Genomic DNA, 13,661 nt, shown 5'->3' with positions numbered 1-13,661 from the left:
TATAAAGTTGCACTTTTGCTGTGGTTTTAATGAAAGATCTCAACAAGTTGAGTTATTAATTCATGGTATAATTTATGACAGCACAAGATAATCTGACAGGGAAATTAGATACCTAAGTTCTTAATGAATGTGCCCTGGACAGAAGCCAGAATAGCGAAAGTAGCCTGAAATATCGGCTTCAGTTTCCAGCTTAAATTAGCATGAAATTGGAGTCAAAGCTCCCAGAAGCACATTCTCTGTCCTGACAAGTTGTATTGTATGACAGATTCTCTTAGTGCATGCTGGGAGTTTTTGCGACTTTTGCGCTCATTCTCAGTTGACTCTTAAGATTCCCATTTCAATCATTTCCAACTCACCTTGTTCATATTGCACCAGTGAAGATGTTTAAACTCTACACGTTTTACAAACCTGCATACTCATTAACCCTATTACAAGGAATTACAGTACAACATAAATATGTTTTAGTTTTGTCAACCTTTGTAATGAGCACATCTTAAAAATGTAATGAATTCCCCTCATATTATTTATGGATGGCCTTTAAAAATAATTGGCACATTATGCGTTTATGAGGTACAAGAGGGTTGGGGAAACTGATTAAAAGTCGCTTTAATTACAGCACTCCTCTGCTTAAAGCGAAGGAACGGGATGCCTAAGTTAGCAATGACAGATGGCGTTAAAGCCCTAACTCTCAAATATTCCCTCCGCGTTCAGTAAACAATCAAACAGGTGCTACAATTGTGTACATGTTTTGCATGGTACAAACGTGCAACTCATACAGTGTACTCAGGCTCTCAATTATTTGCTACCTGACAGAATTTCATGTTCAGCATAACTTATTTTAATTTTCATATTGTGGTTACCGCATATAACCTGAATTTGTTCGTCAAATGAATAGGTATGAATGGTTAGCTTTCTGTAGTCTTCCAAACGGTTTAGACAATCGCCCCATAACGTCTATATGTATACCTTTCAATGTTTTTACCTGATACACTGTGGTCTTTGGGATCCCTCTGCAGTTTGACTCTAGTATGGGGGAAAGGGTAGTAGGTAGGTTTCATCTGTGGGGAAAATCACAAAAAAAAAACATTTTTAATTGTTTTAATGACATGCAAATGACATAAATATGGACTGTTAGCCCACATCAAGAATGAGTTGGTGTCTGATGTATACATTAGCTCAGTAAACACGAAACAAGCCATTACAAGACATTACACATACAACAATGACGCTTCAGGTTTAACGTGAAAAAACATATGAACTATTTTCTAATGCTGACGTGCACAAGGTAATCTGACCCAGTGATTACTACTAAAAACGAACTTGACTTTTTTTTTCACACTGATCCTCCCTGGTCGTATTTAAACTGACCGACAATAACGCTCCAGCTGGACAGCTGCACCAAAAACTGCAAAGGACAGCGCCAGCCGTATGGCATAGTGGCAAGGAGCAACTTGTAACCAAAAGGTAGTTAACCCAGCGTTGCCTCAGCAAATATCCAGCTGTATAAATGGATAAAATGCAAAATCTGTAACCTATTTAAGTCGCTCTGGACACGAGCGTCTGCTAAATGCCGATAAAATACAAAAGAACGAGCACATTCGCTGGATATTCTGTTCTAACCCTTCGCCGCTGCCGGCTATGCGCGGTCACCTGTTTGCGGTCCGCCGCCTGCCCGTTTTCCCCGCGCCCCTCGCGTGGCTTGTCGAACCAATCGGTCTCCTCACGCCGCAGGTGATACGCTTCGGGAACAAACAAAAAATAAATAAATCAATAAATAAAATCAAAAAATAAGAGTCAAAATTAACCGCATTGCCCTGCGCAAAGGGGCAGCAAGAGGCGGCCATGCATGACTACCCTTTTGTCTAGCTCTATAGGTGCTGAGGGACGAACCATGCAAGAAACGTGTGACACAAACTGACGGAAAGCGGAGACACAACATAAAGGAGATCAGGACAATACTGGCATATTGGCAGTGGAGGTAAAGACCCCTTCCACATTACCTTCGTCGGGCATTACCCAAAAGAAAATCTATAAATGACCGAAAGAATGATAATAATTAAAAGAATGTAAGGCTTTGAAAAGAAAACCAAACAAATAATGTGCTACGCTCTATGCAAAACTACAGCTGAAGAATCTGTCACTAAAAATGTTCCCCCGCCCTTTCAATAATTTCCTCGAGAGCATTTTTGAAACAAGAATTGGGTTGCAAAAACGTTACCCCAAGCGTCGCTTTGGGTAAATCCTACCAAGTCCTACAAGGAAAGAATTAATTAAAATGTAGACTGAATCCAAAAAAACAGAATGTGTGCCTGAATATTTTGGTTTCGGCTAAATAATTCTGCATCTCTCCAGGGTTTCTGCGACTGTGTTTTGCATGGCAATTTCACTTCTGCTTAACGAAGTTTATCTTTCTTAAATTTGCTGTTAAAACAAACTACGTTTTGTAAGCCTTAGAGACCGAAGATATCTGTAACAACAGAAATTTTGAAAAAAAAACATGTGTTTGCAAATTGTCATGCATATTGACTATTTGGCAGCCTTCGGACTTGATGTGCACTTCAGTAAAATCACCCAGGACGTGATTTTAAGAGGGAGAGAAGGCTACTGTCATGTGACACTATCGATGTGTGCTGTGGGATGTGGCAATACAGCATGCCAGATAACCTAAACTGCAAATATCTGAACTTTAATGTTGTCTCTAGGTGGAGTAGAAATCGTAGTCTCACTCACCGATGAAATTAAAGATAGAGAATTTCTTTAACAAACTAATGTAATTCTACTGGTATACAAACAGACAGGTCAGTATTTATTATTGGAAAAATGTCTGCTCAGAGGTTGATTAAAGTACAACGTATTCTTCTTTATTTCTGTCTGCTAACTAGACTATTATAGTTTACTGTGCTGTACTTACTCATTCTGTATCCCTAGAGGTAAGGTTATTTCTTTACTCATTTTGTTACTTTTCAATAGATATCTTAAACACCATCTGCGCTATATTGGAACAAGATATCATTATCAATATTGGCAAGGAACGGAGTATGCATTACAACTTTATTTAAATTGATGTTGTTGCTATAATAGATTGTCCTGTTGAAGGTTACATCCAAGTGTATTTTGAAGAAATCACAGCACTATTGGGAATCATATTACACAAAGGAATTAAAGTCAGTGTTGCCAACTCTTCAGAGCAAAAAGCTGCCAGATTTCCCTCCAAAAGTCACTTTTTCTTGGCAGACAGTTGCTAGGGATGGGGCTGGAGATCACTCAAATGAAAATATAGTTTTCTTCTATTGTTGGGTACATTAAAAAGGAAATACAAGTTAGTCTTTGATCGCTTGGGAAAGGAAAATCAGGCAACCTCCATGGGTTAGATTTGTCTCTAGATTTGGCAACACCAAGCTGGCAAGACTGACTAAAACTGCCGGCAAAAAGCTGCTATTCTCTTAACAATGAACACAATTGGATATAACATAACCACAGGAGTTTAAATGGCAAAAGGCAGGGCATTACATTGGATCACGATTAAAAAAAATAGACAATGGGCAAAGTATTTTAATAACGACCTTTTGAAAAGCTTGCTGAGATTAATGACCCATTGTTCGGTCACTGTGGATGTTGCATTGCCCACTTCTAAGAGATTCCAAAGAAATGTCAGCAATTTATATAAACACACCGTGTCGGAGATTGTGTGAAGACAGACTGGTATTTTCAGAGAAGGTATTTTCAGGGTTTTTCAGAACTGTGCACCTCTAAAACTGTGCATACATTTGGGTATGTGTTTGCGTAATATTACAAGCATTCTGAAACCATTCCGGTTAGTATCTCTTTTCCTCAAAAGCCAATTCCCAGAAAATGCAATAGGGAGTGAAAGTTGCTGGATGGAGACACTTGCAACCGGTATTGCAATAAAAAGGACACACATCTCAGAAATGGCTGCCTGGCACTAGCCTCCATTTAACATTACAGTAGGATGCATCGGTCGATCATGGCGCGTGGCGTGGACCAATGGCTGAGGTGGACAGGGGGGATGGCAACCACTTTGTCGCGAACTTGAAAAGGACGAGTATGCTGCGCATTCATACACACCCCGGCGTGGCAACACACGTATGCATGGTCGCACCAGATGTGCAATGTCGGGGCGGGGCGTGGCGGGGCGGGGGGCGAGGGGTGGGGGGTGGTGGGGGTTAGGGTAGGAGGAGGAGTCCTGCTCGGGTGCAAATGGGCATGGGTTTACCGATGGGCTCTGAACTGTGCCACAGAGATGCAGATTCGTTCGAACCATGAGACACATGGCAAGGGGGGGGGTATATTTATGCTTCATGGGTTCGGACGTTGCCGTTGTCTCACCTTCCACATCCCAGCTAGCGCCTCCTGCTGTGATGCAAAGTTATATTTTAGGAGCTACACAGCAAATTGCTACAAGAGAAGGTTAAAGATTCCTACAGTTTAAAACAACAGTGAGCATCGATTCCTAGGCTTGCAATCTACCATTTCTTTTAAAAAAACATGCACTTAGTTCAAGGTTATATGTTAGAGGATCTATGCATACTGATAATGAAGGTTTAATGAGGTATCTTTCAAGTGAAGCCACTTCAGCCCCTCCCCTACCAAAATAGTGTTCTAAAAACAGTCTGTTGACTTAGTAACAGAATAATGCAATGGCATCAAAAATACTATTCAAGATATGGGCGCAGTATAACTGTCATCTGCATACTAAGGGATTAAACCTATAAATGCTTTAAAGCTGATTTTGCCTGCCTTCTTTCTATGGATATGCATACTGCCATATGTGGGGAAATTACTGATGTCTTGTTGAGAGTAGATGGTCTAGTGGTGTATAATTTAACTGATACACCACTGTTTCTGATTTGCTAATGAGGGTTGCTTGGATCATCTTAGTTTAAAGTTGCCAGGGAGTCCCTTAATGGTGTAACCAGGGCACATGATTGCTTTGATACAGTGAATGTGACATATTACTCCAGTACGATATAGTACGATATATCATACAGTGTAACACACTGTATGGTCCTTAAACTTTCTCTTAAAGTGCTTAATCTCTCCATTTTTACCAGTAAAATCTAATCTTATGCCTGTATCAGAAACAAAGGAAAAAAATAGGCTATAAAAAGCACTGAGTCTATGACACTTAAGCTGTATTATGTGAAATGTAAATGTGTGATAAATGTGATATTATCACATCTGATTATTACTGACATGTGTAATGTATCCCTGATATGTGTAATGTATCCCCTTTGGTTTTCATGGGTAACAGTGAATTACCTCTAAATTAAATAATTTCCAAAGACTTCACCATAATTTACATACAGCAGACTATAATATGAAGCTTAATAGCTTATCATGCAGCAGTTCAAAGAGGGAAAGGGCCACTCGAGCTTGACATTTCTTCAAAGATATTGCAAAAAAAAAGAGAGAAAAGAAGAGAAAACAACTTTTAAATGAATTCTTCAAACATATTACTGATGGTTAGCTAAGGTAACCCACACGGTTCTTCAGAGTGTCTTTTCTCACTGTAGTCTCTGGTTTGACATAATTAAAGTAGGGCTGCAAAATGTTTTCAGAATACCACAGCTCTTTGGCTGCCTTCTTTGAGATCTTTCTCCAGAACATTCCATGGTGTGAATCAGTCTGCAGATGGAATTCAATTTTGTTTTCCTTTGCATTTTGGCTTTAGCTCTCAATACGGCTGTCAAAGGAACCCGTTACACTGTGCTTGTTTCTGCTTCTCCTGAGAGATTTTCCTTTATGTTGTCACAGTGTTTCTATATCTGGAGGGTTAAAGTCGTATCAGTGGTGTTTTAATGCATTTTCAATCAAGCTTACTGACTGAAGCATCACAGCAGCACTACTTTAAAATTTTAATGTATGCTCACAGACATACATTTAATGATAAACAGAATTAAATTTCTTTATGCTTTCAATCGCAGAAGAGCATCTTCATCCCTTTCTTAGCGCATAGTTACTATAAAAAGTCAAAGACATGCATTTATTGTTGTTTTATTTAAATCAAACATACACGTTCATTAGACACACCAACATGCACTTATGGGAAACTTAAATAATTAGGAAATGGTATGGTAAGCAATGAGACATAGCTTAAACATGCTGGTAATGTGTGTGTAAATTATAATACTGAAACTGCTAATCTGAAAACATTAAAAGTGTTGTTTTTACCAGTGGTAGATTATTAAATAAAGAATAACTAAACACATCCCACTTATCTACCGCTTAGACTAACTTTGCAAAGTACAATCTGTCAAATCTGTCAGACATGTTACTATAAATTGTGCAATCCAAAATTAGCCTAAAAAAATCATAAAGACACCAGATTAGCAAATTACATTATAATGTGCAAAAGTTATGTCAGCAAAGCTGAATGCTTCTGTTATTAAAAGCAGCATATGCCTTAATGGAAGAAGACATACTGAAACAGCCTGTCCAACCAAATGCCTAACTATATCTGTACTGCCTCTACAAAGAGCTGTTATGCTGAATACTGCTCTACATGTAGTACCTTTGGAAAGGCAGAAACCCTGGGATATGTCACTACTTTAATACCAGCCAGAGTAAATATAACCTGTTTCAGGACCTGCTTTTCTAAAGGCAATCTCCTTTTGATTGATTATAAAGAAGATACTGAAAAATGACGGCCTAAAAGCACTGCTTTGTGTAGGGCTGCTTTAAAAATGTCACTGGGAAATAAAGGAGACAAGCAGTGCCCTGAAGTGCATTTTATCATAGATTATTCTCTTTCAGTAAACCAAGCCTCCGAACAAAGAGGACAGCACAAAACCGCTCCATCTGCCTGCCTGGTAATGTGTGATTTCTATTCTCTAGACTGTAATTGATAATCTCTTGAAGTTTGGTGCAGTAGTGAGCGTTTGACCGCTGATTATATACATACAAAGTTTGCCTCGGAATTGAATTTCTGTAATTTTGAAGGTCACTGCTGCAATTCGTGATTTAAAACCTTTCTGTAAAATGTCATTCATCCAATATTACTAATGTGAATAGCATGGACGTTTCAAGGACAGTGAATACTTCAGACTTCTTGAAATATGCAACAGAGTCACTCACTCAAAACCTTTTCCTCTCAATAAATACAAATATGGTTTAAAACTTGAAGACTGTTACATTATCAATGTAAAATATGTTTTGTTCCAAGCTTGGTTGACTGGTCATAGAATTGCAATCTTTCATTTAAATTAAAAAATCTAAACTATTTCCCACCTAGTGAGAACTGTTTTTTAAAGTATCTTTAGTTTTTCCCAGAGGCACTTCTTGCATTCATAAGTTGATTATAGGAAATTAACTTTTTCCTTACAATGCTACCTGAACTAGTGACACAGCAAACTGTCCCTAGAAAACTATCAAAATCATGATTGTCAGTATCAAAAACCTCTTGTCCACACAGGATATTTTCAGTTCAAGTGATCCAGTTATGCAATTCAAAAATGAAATAATTCTGCAAACAGCATGCATGTCAGAGATACCACCAAGCAACAGAAGTACATTAGATGGATGAGTTGCAGTCATATAATATCATGTTACACACATATATATACAACTAAAGAAAAAATGAAGGCTATGGCATGCTTCAAGGGCACACATTACACAGTAAGTCAGAAGAAAATAGGTACAGTCATAGACAGCAGATAGAAGGAAACAGACACCAAATAAATACATCAAAAAAAGAAAGCTTACATACAGACATGAACACAGTCAGGTACATGCACGGAAAGCAAATCCACAGGACAGTGATGTGGCGACAGTCTGAGGCCCAGTTTACCTTCGCTATCAGACATGGCACCTTGCAGGTCGTCCATTATGAAGGCTATGTCCCGATCATAGCCTCGGGTCCTGGACTCCTCTCTCATGTGCTGCTGTACCTCGGGGAGGGAGTGGCTGGAGCCGAACTGGTCCCTCGAGTCGGCGGATATAGGCGGGAGGGGCCCGGCGGAGGCCCTAGCCATGCCCATCGGCTGGCCGACCGGACTCAGCGGGCTCTCCTCCTCGGAGTTCTGCGCCACGATCGGGATGCGCCCCCTGCTTTGGCTTATGGGCAGGCTGGTGGGTTTGGCTCTCGCCGTCGGGGCCGTGAAAGAGGCATCCAGGGGCTCCCCCTCCGGCTTCAGCCTCAGCGAGGAGCTGGACGAGTCCCTTTTGATGGAAAGGTCGAGGCCGTAGACGGAGGAGGGCCGCGAGGACGGCCGCGACCTGCTGCCGCTCGGGTACGTGGCGTCCTCGTGGAGAGAGGAGCGCATGGTCGGCCCCAGGTTCAGAGTCTGCCCAAGGTTCAGAGACTGCGCCAGGTTGGCTCCGAGGGTGGAGCCCAGGTACTTCTGCTGCTCGGCGATGTTCTTCCTCAGCCCGAACGTGATTTCGTCCTGCAAGAGCCTCGCCCTGGTTGACAGAGCGCTGACTGAGGACGTGCTGGAGGCCAGGTAGCTGCTGTAGTCTGGCTCGAGATCCCTGCTCTCCTGGATGGGGGAGAACTTGGTGATTTTGGGATCCATCAGGGCTTTTTTATGCTTGGCCTGCTTCTGGTAGAGCACAGAGGCGGGGAGCTGCTTAGCAGCCTGCTTCTCCAGGGTCAGCCTGCCGATGCTGTACTTCTCAGCCTTGGGGAAGTGCCGGTAGGTGGTCTCTCCGGGGTAGTAGTGTGGCAGGCCGGTCAGGTGATCCAAGCCCTCTGTGCCACGCCGGAACTCCTGCTTTATCTGCTGTTTCAGGAGCTTGAGCTCGTAGGGCTCCTCCATGGTGTCCTCCTCCGGCTTGCCGTAGGAGTGGAGCCTCGAAGACGTCTGCAGGGGCCCCAGGAAGTCTGACACCTCGGCAGTCCGGCGCACCTCCGCTGCCCGGAGCAGCCGGTCGGCCTTGGCCAGATCCTTGTCGGGGATGGTGAAGCTGGAGGACAGCCCCGCCGAGCCCTTGGTGAGCTCGCCGATGTCGTCGATCAGGACATAGTTCCTGGGTGCGTGGTGGTCGAGGTCGGCATAGTAGGAGTCAGCCGAGATGCTGGACATGGGGCTGCTGGCCATGCTGCCCCTCTCCTCCAGGCCCAGCCTCAGGTCCAGGCTGCTGTACTTGCCCCCCAGGTGCGGAATGCCGTAGGTGGGGTCCGTGGAGGAGGGGCCCATCATGAGGGACTGGTTGCGGATGACCTCGTAGTTGGTGGTGATCTTGGGCTCTAGGTCGGACAGCGTGGTCTGCCTGGCTTTCTGCTGCATGAGCAGCATCTGGGAGGCGTGCTGGTGGGAGCTCTGGGGGTAGGACAGACTGGGCACCGATGAATAGACGGACTGGGACTGGTATGGAGAGACCTGCTGATGATACAGGGAGGGCTGCTGGTACAGAGTCTGCTGGGGGTACTGCGTGGCAGCCTGGGTTTGGGGCACGTATTGATACTGGCCGTAAGGACTCGCTGACTGGGCGTACTGAGCCTCGGGCTGGGTCTGCGGCGGGATGAACTGGTTCAGCTCGGACTGCGGGGCTGTCCTCGGCCTCTCTCGCCCGTGGCCGTTCCCCCTTGTCTCCCTGATGTTGCTGACCTCGCTGTCGGACATGTAGTCCCGCTCCTCGGCCACACCCTGCAGGTAGGCCCTCTCCCTCTTCTCCCTCTCCTTCAGCAGGGCCTCCTTCCTCCGGTTGATGCCCATCTCCAGGTAACGCAGCTTGGCGTCAATCTCCTTCTCCTCCTCGTCCAGCTCGGCCTGCTTCTTCCTCAGCTTTGAGGACTCCCGCTCGACCAGGTCCAGCTCCCTGTCTATGTCCTGCAGGATCTTGGCCCGGGCCATGGTGGTGTTCCTGCAGAGGCGTCTGCGAGCCGAGCCGGTGCTGTACCCGGATTGGCTGATGGCAGTCTCCTCCTCTGGGGGTGGGTTCGGGAGAGTGCGTTTCACTTTCTTCTGAGTGCCCGATGGAGTCCCACTTTGCGAACCCTTGCTCTAAGAGAATGAGGAGAAAAAAAACTATAAAAAGGGAACCTACACTGGTTCTATGAAAAAGAGAAACCCAGAGAAAGTGTTTATGTATCAGCACTTCTCCTTTTAGAAAGCAGAATGCAACATCCTTTTAGAATGCACAAAACAATTCCACTGTGTTCGTTTTCTTCCAACATTAGGTTTAATTCTTTTTATTCCTGTATTGAGTTCAGTTAAATGTCAAATGCATATTGTGTTTGGTTCAAATTAAATACAACAGCAGTGACTTCAGGCATATATCAAACTATTTCAGCTTCTTATTTGATATTCATTCTAATAAATGGAATGTTTCACTGATTGATTGCCAATGTCGTGAAGAAAACGAAGCAGAAATATGACACCAGATTGACCAGATGATGCCAGATTTATTGGCTGATGAGCAGATGATTAGCATTTAGTTTTATGAGCTGGAATAAAAGTCTGAGGAGTGAATTTTACAGGAAAATGTGCACATCAAGTTGTTAAGATTACAGACTGCATACATCACATTAAACCTCTCTACACCCCTTTTTCTGCCAGCTCAGCTTGTTTTTTCTGTGGCTTGGAGTACAGATTAAGCCTATTATGACAGTCCAGTAAATGGTAAGATGCAAAAAGGTAAATTCACAGCAAAATTTACACAACGGAGAGCAATTTACATGGGATCCCACAGGAAGTCATAAACAGAAGGACACAGGACCTATAGAAAGAAACACAAACAACATACATACCCACATATGTGTGTATGTGTGTGCAGGTGCATATAGGATATATTCAATGGAGGCATTCATTATAATTCATCATTAAAATTGTTATCATTGCCATTAGTATGTAATACATAGAGGTGAATATGCAAATAGACAATGATTTAAAACCCTGCTGTGCAAGTTGAGGGAAACGGCTTGAGTGGAAGCTCAGCGGCCTGCTAATAGGTTGCTTCCTGCTGGGAGCTAATCAACTTCCCTGGTTATGAATGCACTGTACACCTCAATGAGATGCGCCCGGTCTTATTTTTATCAAATGTTACCGTTAAAATAATTGAGCAGTCAGATATTGCATGGGTTGCATTTGAGTAAGGGTTTTGTGCCTTTAAATGTCTTTCACATTGAGTTCCATGAATTCTCTGTTTATTTTTATCTATCTGAAATCAGATCCATTTGAATAACCATTTTGTTTTCAAACATTTAAGATGAGGGTGTAAATCCATTCTGACAGCTATAATTGCAACAGTGAGGGTTAAGACTTCGCAAGAACATCTTAACACCCATTCTGACTGTTAAACCAGAAGGGAAGTAGGCGTGATATCAAAATTAGACACAGCACTGCCGGCAAGTGCTACATTCAGACCAAGACAAAAGGCATAAATCAAATGGAGAAATCTCTCTTGTGCTGTAACGCTGCTCTCATAACCAGGGTAGTCCAGGTCCCAGTGCCAGCTAATATACTGCTGTTGTTTCCTTGAGCAGCATACTCAACTTTAAATACTGGAGTAAATTCACAGCTGTATAGAAGCTGTAACAAGCTAAGAATGACTGTGGACAAGGATGCCAACAAGCAAGCAAGCAAATGAATCAAACAAATCAAATGCAACCTGTTTAATTTCCCCTTTACTCAACTGACACACTATGTTGTTTTCTATTACTGCAAGTGAACTATGCACACCCATATGCCAATTTTAACATCATTTCATTACAATTATATCATTATACACAGTGAGGAAAAGTACATACCGAGTAGCCATCCGAATACTGGTAATTAGATCCCGATCTCTCATCTGATGTAGGACTCAGGGACTTTGGGTCAGACATTGACCGCTGCATGGCCTTCAGTGTGCGTGGACTTGGAGGGTGCTTGGATGGCTCTGAAGTCAGGATTTTCTGATCTCCAGCAGATTTTTCATAAGAAACAAATTCTAATGACTTGCTCGGGGACAGGGGCGAGATGGGAGAGTACAGTACTTTAGGGGACTTGGGGGGTGAAGGTGCTACTTGGAGGGAGGAGTCGGCTCTCAGGTGGGTTGTGTAGCCTATCTCTAAGGGAGTTGGGCGACTCTTGTCTTTCTGGGGAGATGTCCTACCGGAGCCCGTGTCTGTTTCGGAACTCATGCCGCCTCCTCTGGGGGAATGCTTTCCAATATCCACCTTGGTGTCCATCTGAGCCCGGACCGATGGCCTTTTGATGGTTCCAGAAGAATCCGTCTGCACTGATATCTCAGCGACTGTCTGGATCGCGATGCTGGACACTTTGGAGCTCTGCTTGCTGGACCGGGACCTGCGTCTGCTCCTGGTGGGAATGTCCCACTCGTCCTGGTCCTCGTCGTCCGTCTGAACGCTGGAGTCGACACTCTTCTTGCTCCTCCTGCGCCTCCCCGTGTAGGCCTTGTCCACGCCGTCCTCGTCATCGGTCTGGACCCCGCTGTCTACGATCTTCTTGTTGGGTGTCTCGGTGCTGTGCTCGCTGTACTGCACTCTGTGGGTAACCAGAGGAAGCGCCTGCTGCTCGCTCTCTTTCAGAGGCACCTCGGAGCCTGGCAGGCTGGTGATGTACTGGGCGGTGCCTTCTGTGGGAACCGTGTACCACGTAGTGCTTTGTTGAAGCTCGAATCCGGTGACTGAGGACGATGTTGTGGCATCATCCTGGACTGGCCAGTACTGGCCGTTACGTCCTCCTGCATACTGCGGCTCCAGCAGGATCTGATCTGAGCTGGGGGCGGGGGAGACCCCCTCGGACGCCTCATAGCCGTACGGGTACATCTGTCTCACCTTCTGCTCCTCCAGCTGCTGCTGTAGCTGCTGCTGGAGCTTCTGGATCTGCTCCAGCTGGAGCTGCTGCTGGGCGTAGGTCTCCTGCTGCATCAGCAGGTGGGCCTTCCGCTCCTCCTCCTGCTGCAGGAGGAGCTGCTGCTTCATGCTCTGCAGCTCCTCCAGCTCCTTCTGGAGGATGAGCTGCTCCTGCTCGCGGAAGCGCTGGATCTCCAGCCGCTCCCACTCCAGCTCCTCGGCCAGCCGCAGCTGCTTCAGCTTCTCCAGCTCCAGGAACTCGCGCTCCATCTGGTACTGCTGCTGGGCGTCATCCGAGCCCGAGATCAGGGGAGAGGACAGGGCCTCCAGGGAGGCTGCTATGGCCTCCAGAGACGTGTCGGTGTACGAGTCATAGCTGTTTGTCGCTGGAAGAATCTCACCAAAAGCTGCAGGAAGGCCCTCCTTTGACGCGTGGATGGCTCTGTCTTGCTCTGCAGCTGTGGTGGATAAGTAACTGTACAGCTGTGGAAGGTGTTGATCTTGTAGAGTTGACAGTGTTGGCATCGTGTCAATAGTTTGTATTCCCGGCAAGGTATTGTATGTTGTACTAAATATTGACCCTGGTTGGGTGGTGATTGCATATGTTGATGGAACGGGTGCTGCTATGGAAGAGTAGACCACTCCATTTGAGGACCTAAGGAGACTATTTACACCAAAGTGTGTTCCCACAGCAGGAGTTATCCTGGCTTGAGAATATTGAGGAACTGTCATTCCAGGATAGGCTCCCGTACCCTTCTTTGAGTAGTCCATAATTTCACCTGCAATCATACGTTCAAAAATGTAACTCAGTCCTTAAAAAACACTGCATTTCTACAACTTCTGCAACTTGTGCAGATAAAAAAAACCATGCCCATCCCAAAGACGGAAATAAAAACAGAAA

General features: G+C 44.5%; 1 protein-coding gene across 1 annotated transcript in view; it reads right to left on the bottom strand.

Annotated features, from left to right (window-relative positions):
* LOC118771737 (protein piccolo-like) overlaps positions 1–13,661 on the bottom strand; it is a 95,221-nt gene that overhangs the window by 35,055 nt on the left and 46,505 nt on the right. The window contains exons 9-13 of the mRNA XM_036519743.1: positions 11,711–13,539; positions 7,808–9,965; positions 4,348–4,374; positions 1,651–1,739; positions 983–1,058 (exon numbers count right to left, since the gene is read on the bottom strand). Coding sequence (XP_036375636.1) covers positions 983–1,058; positions 1,651–1,739; positions 4,348–4,374; positions 7,808–9,965; positions 11,711–13,539 — 4,179 coding nt within the window. The remainder of the gene's footprint in view (positions 1–982; positions 1,059–1,650; positions 1,740–4,347; positions 4,375–7,807; positions 9,966–11,710; positions 13,540–13,661) is intronic.

This window comes from Megalops cyprinoides, chromosome 25 (assembly GCF_013368585.1).
Source record: "Megalops cyprinoides isolate fMegCyp1 chromosome 25, fMegCyp1.pri, whole genome shotgun sequence".
NCBI lineage: Eukaryota > Metazoa > Chordata > Actinopteri > Elopiformes > Megalopidae > Megalops > Megalops cyprinoides.
This window is presented reverse-complemented; position numbering and strand designations above follow the sequence as displayed.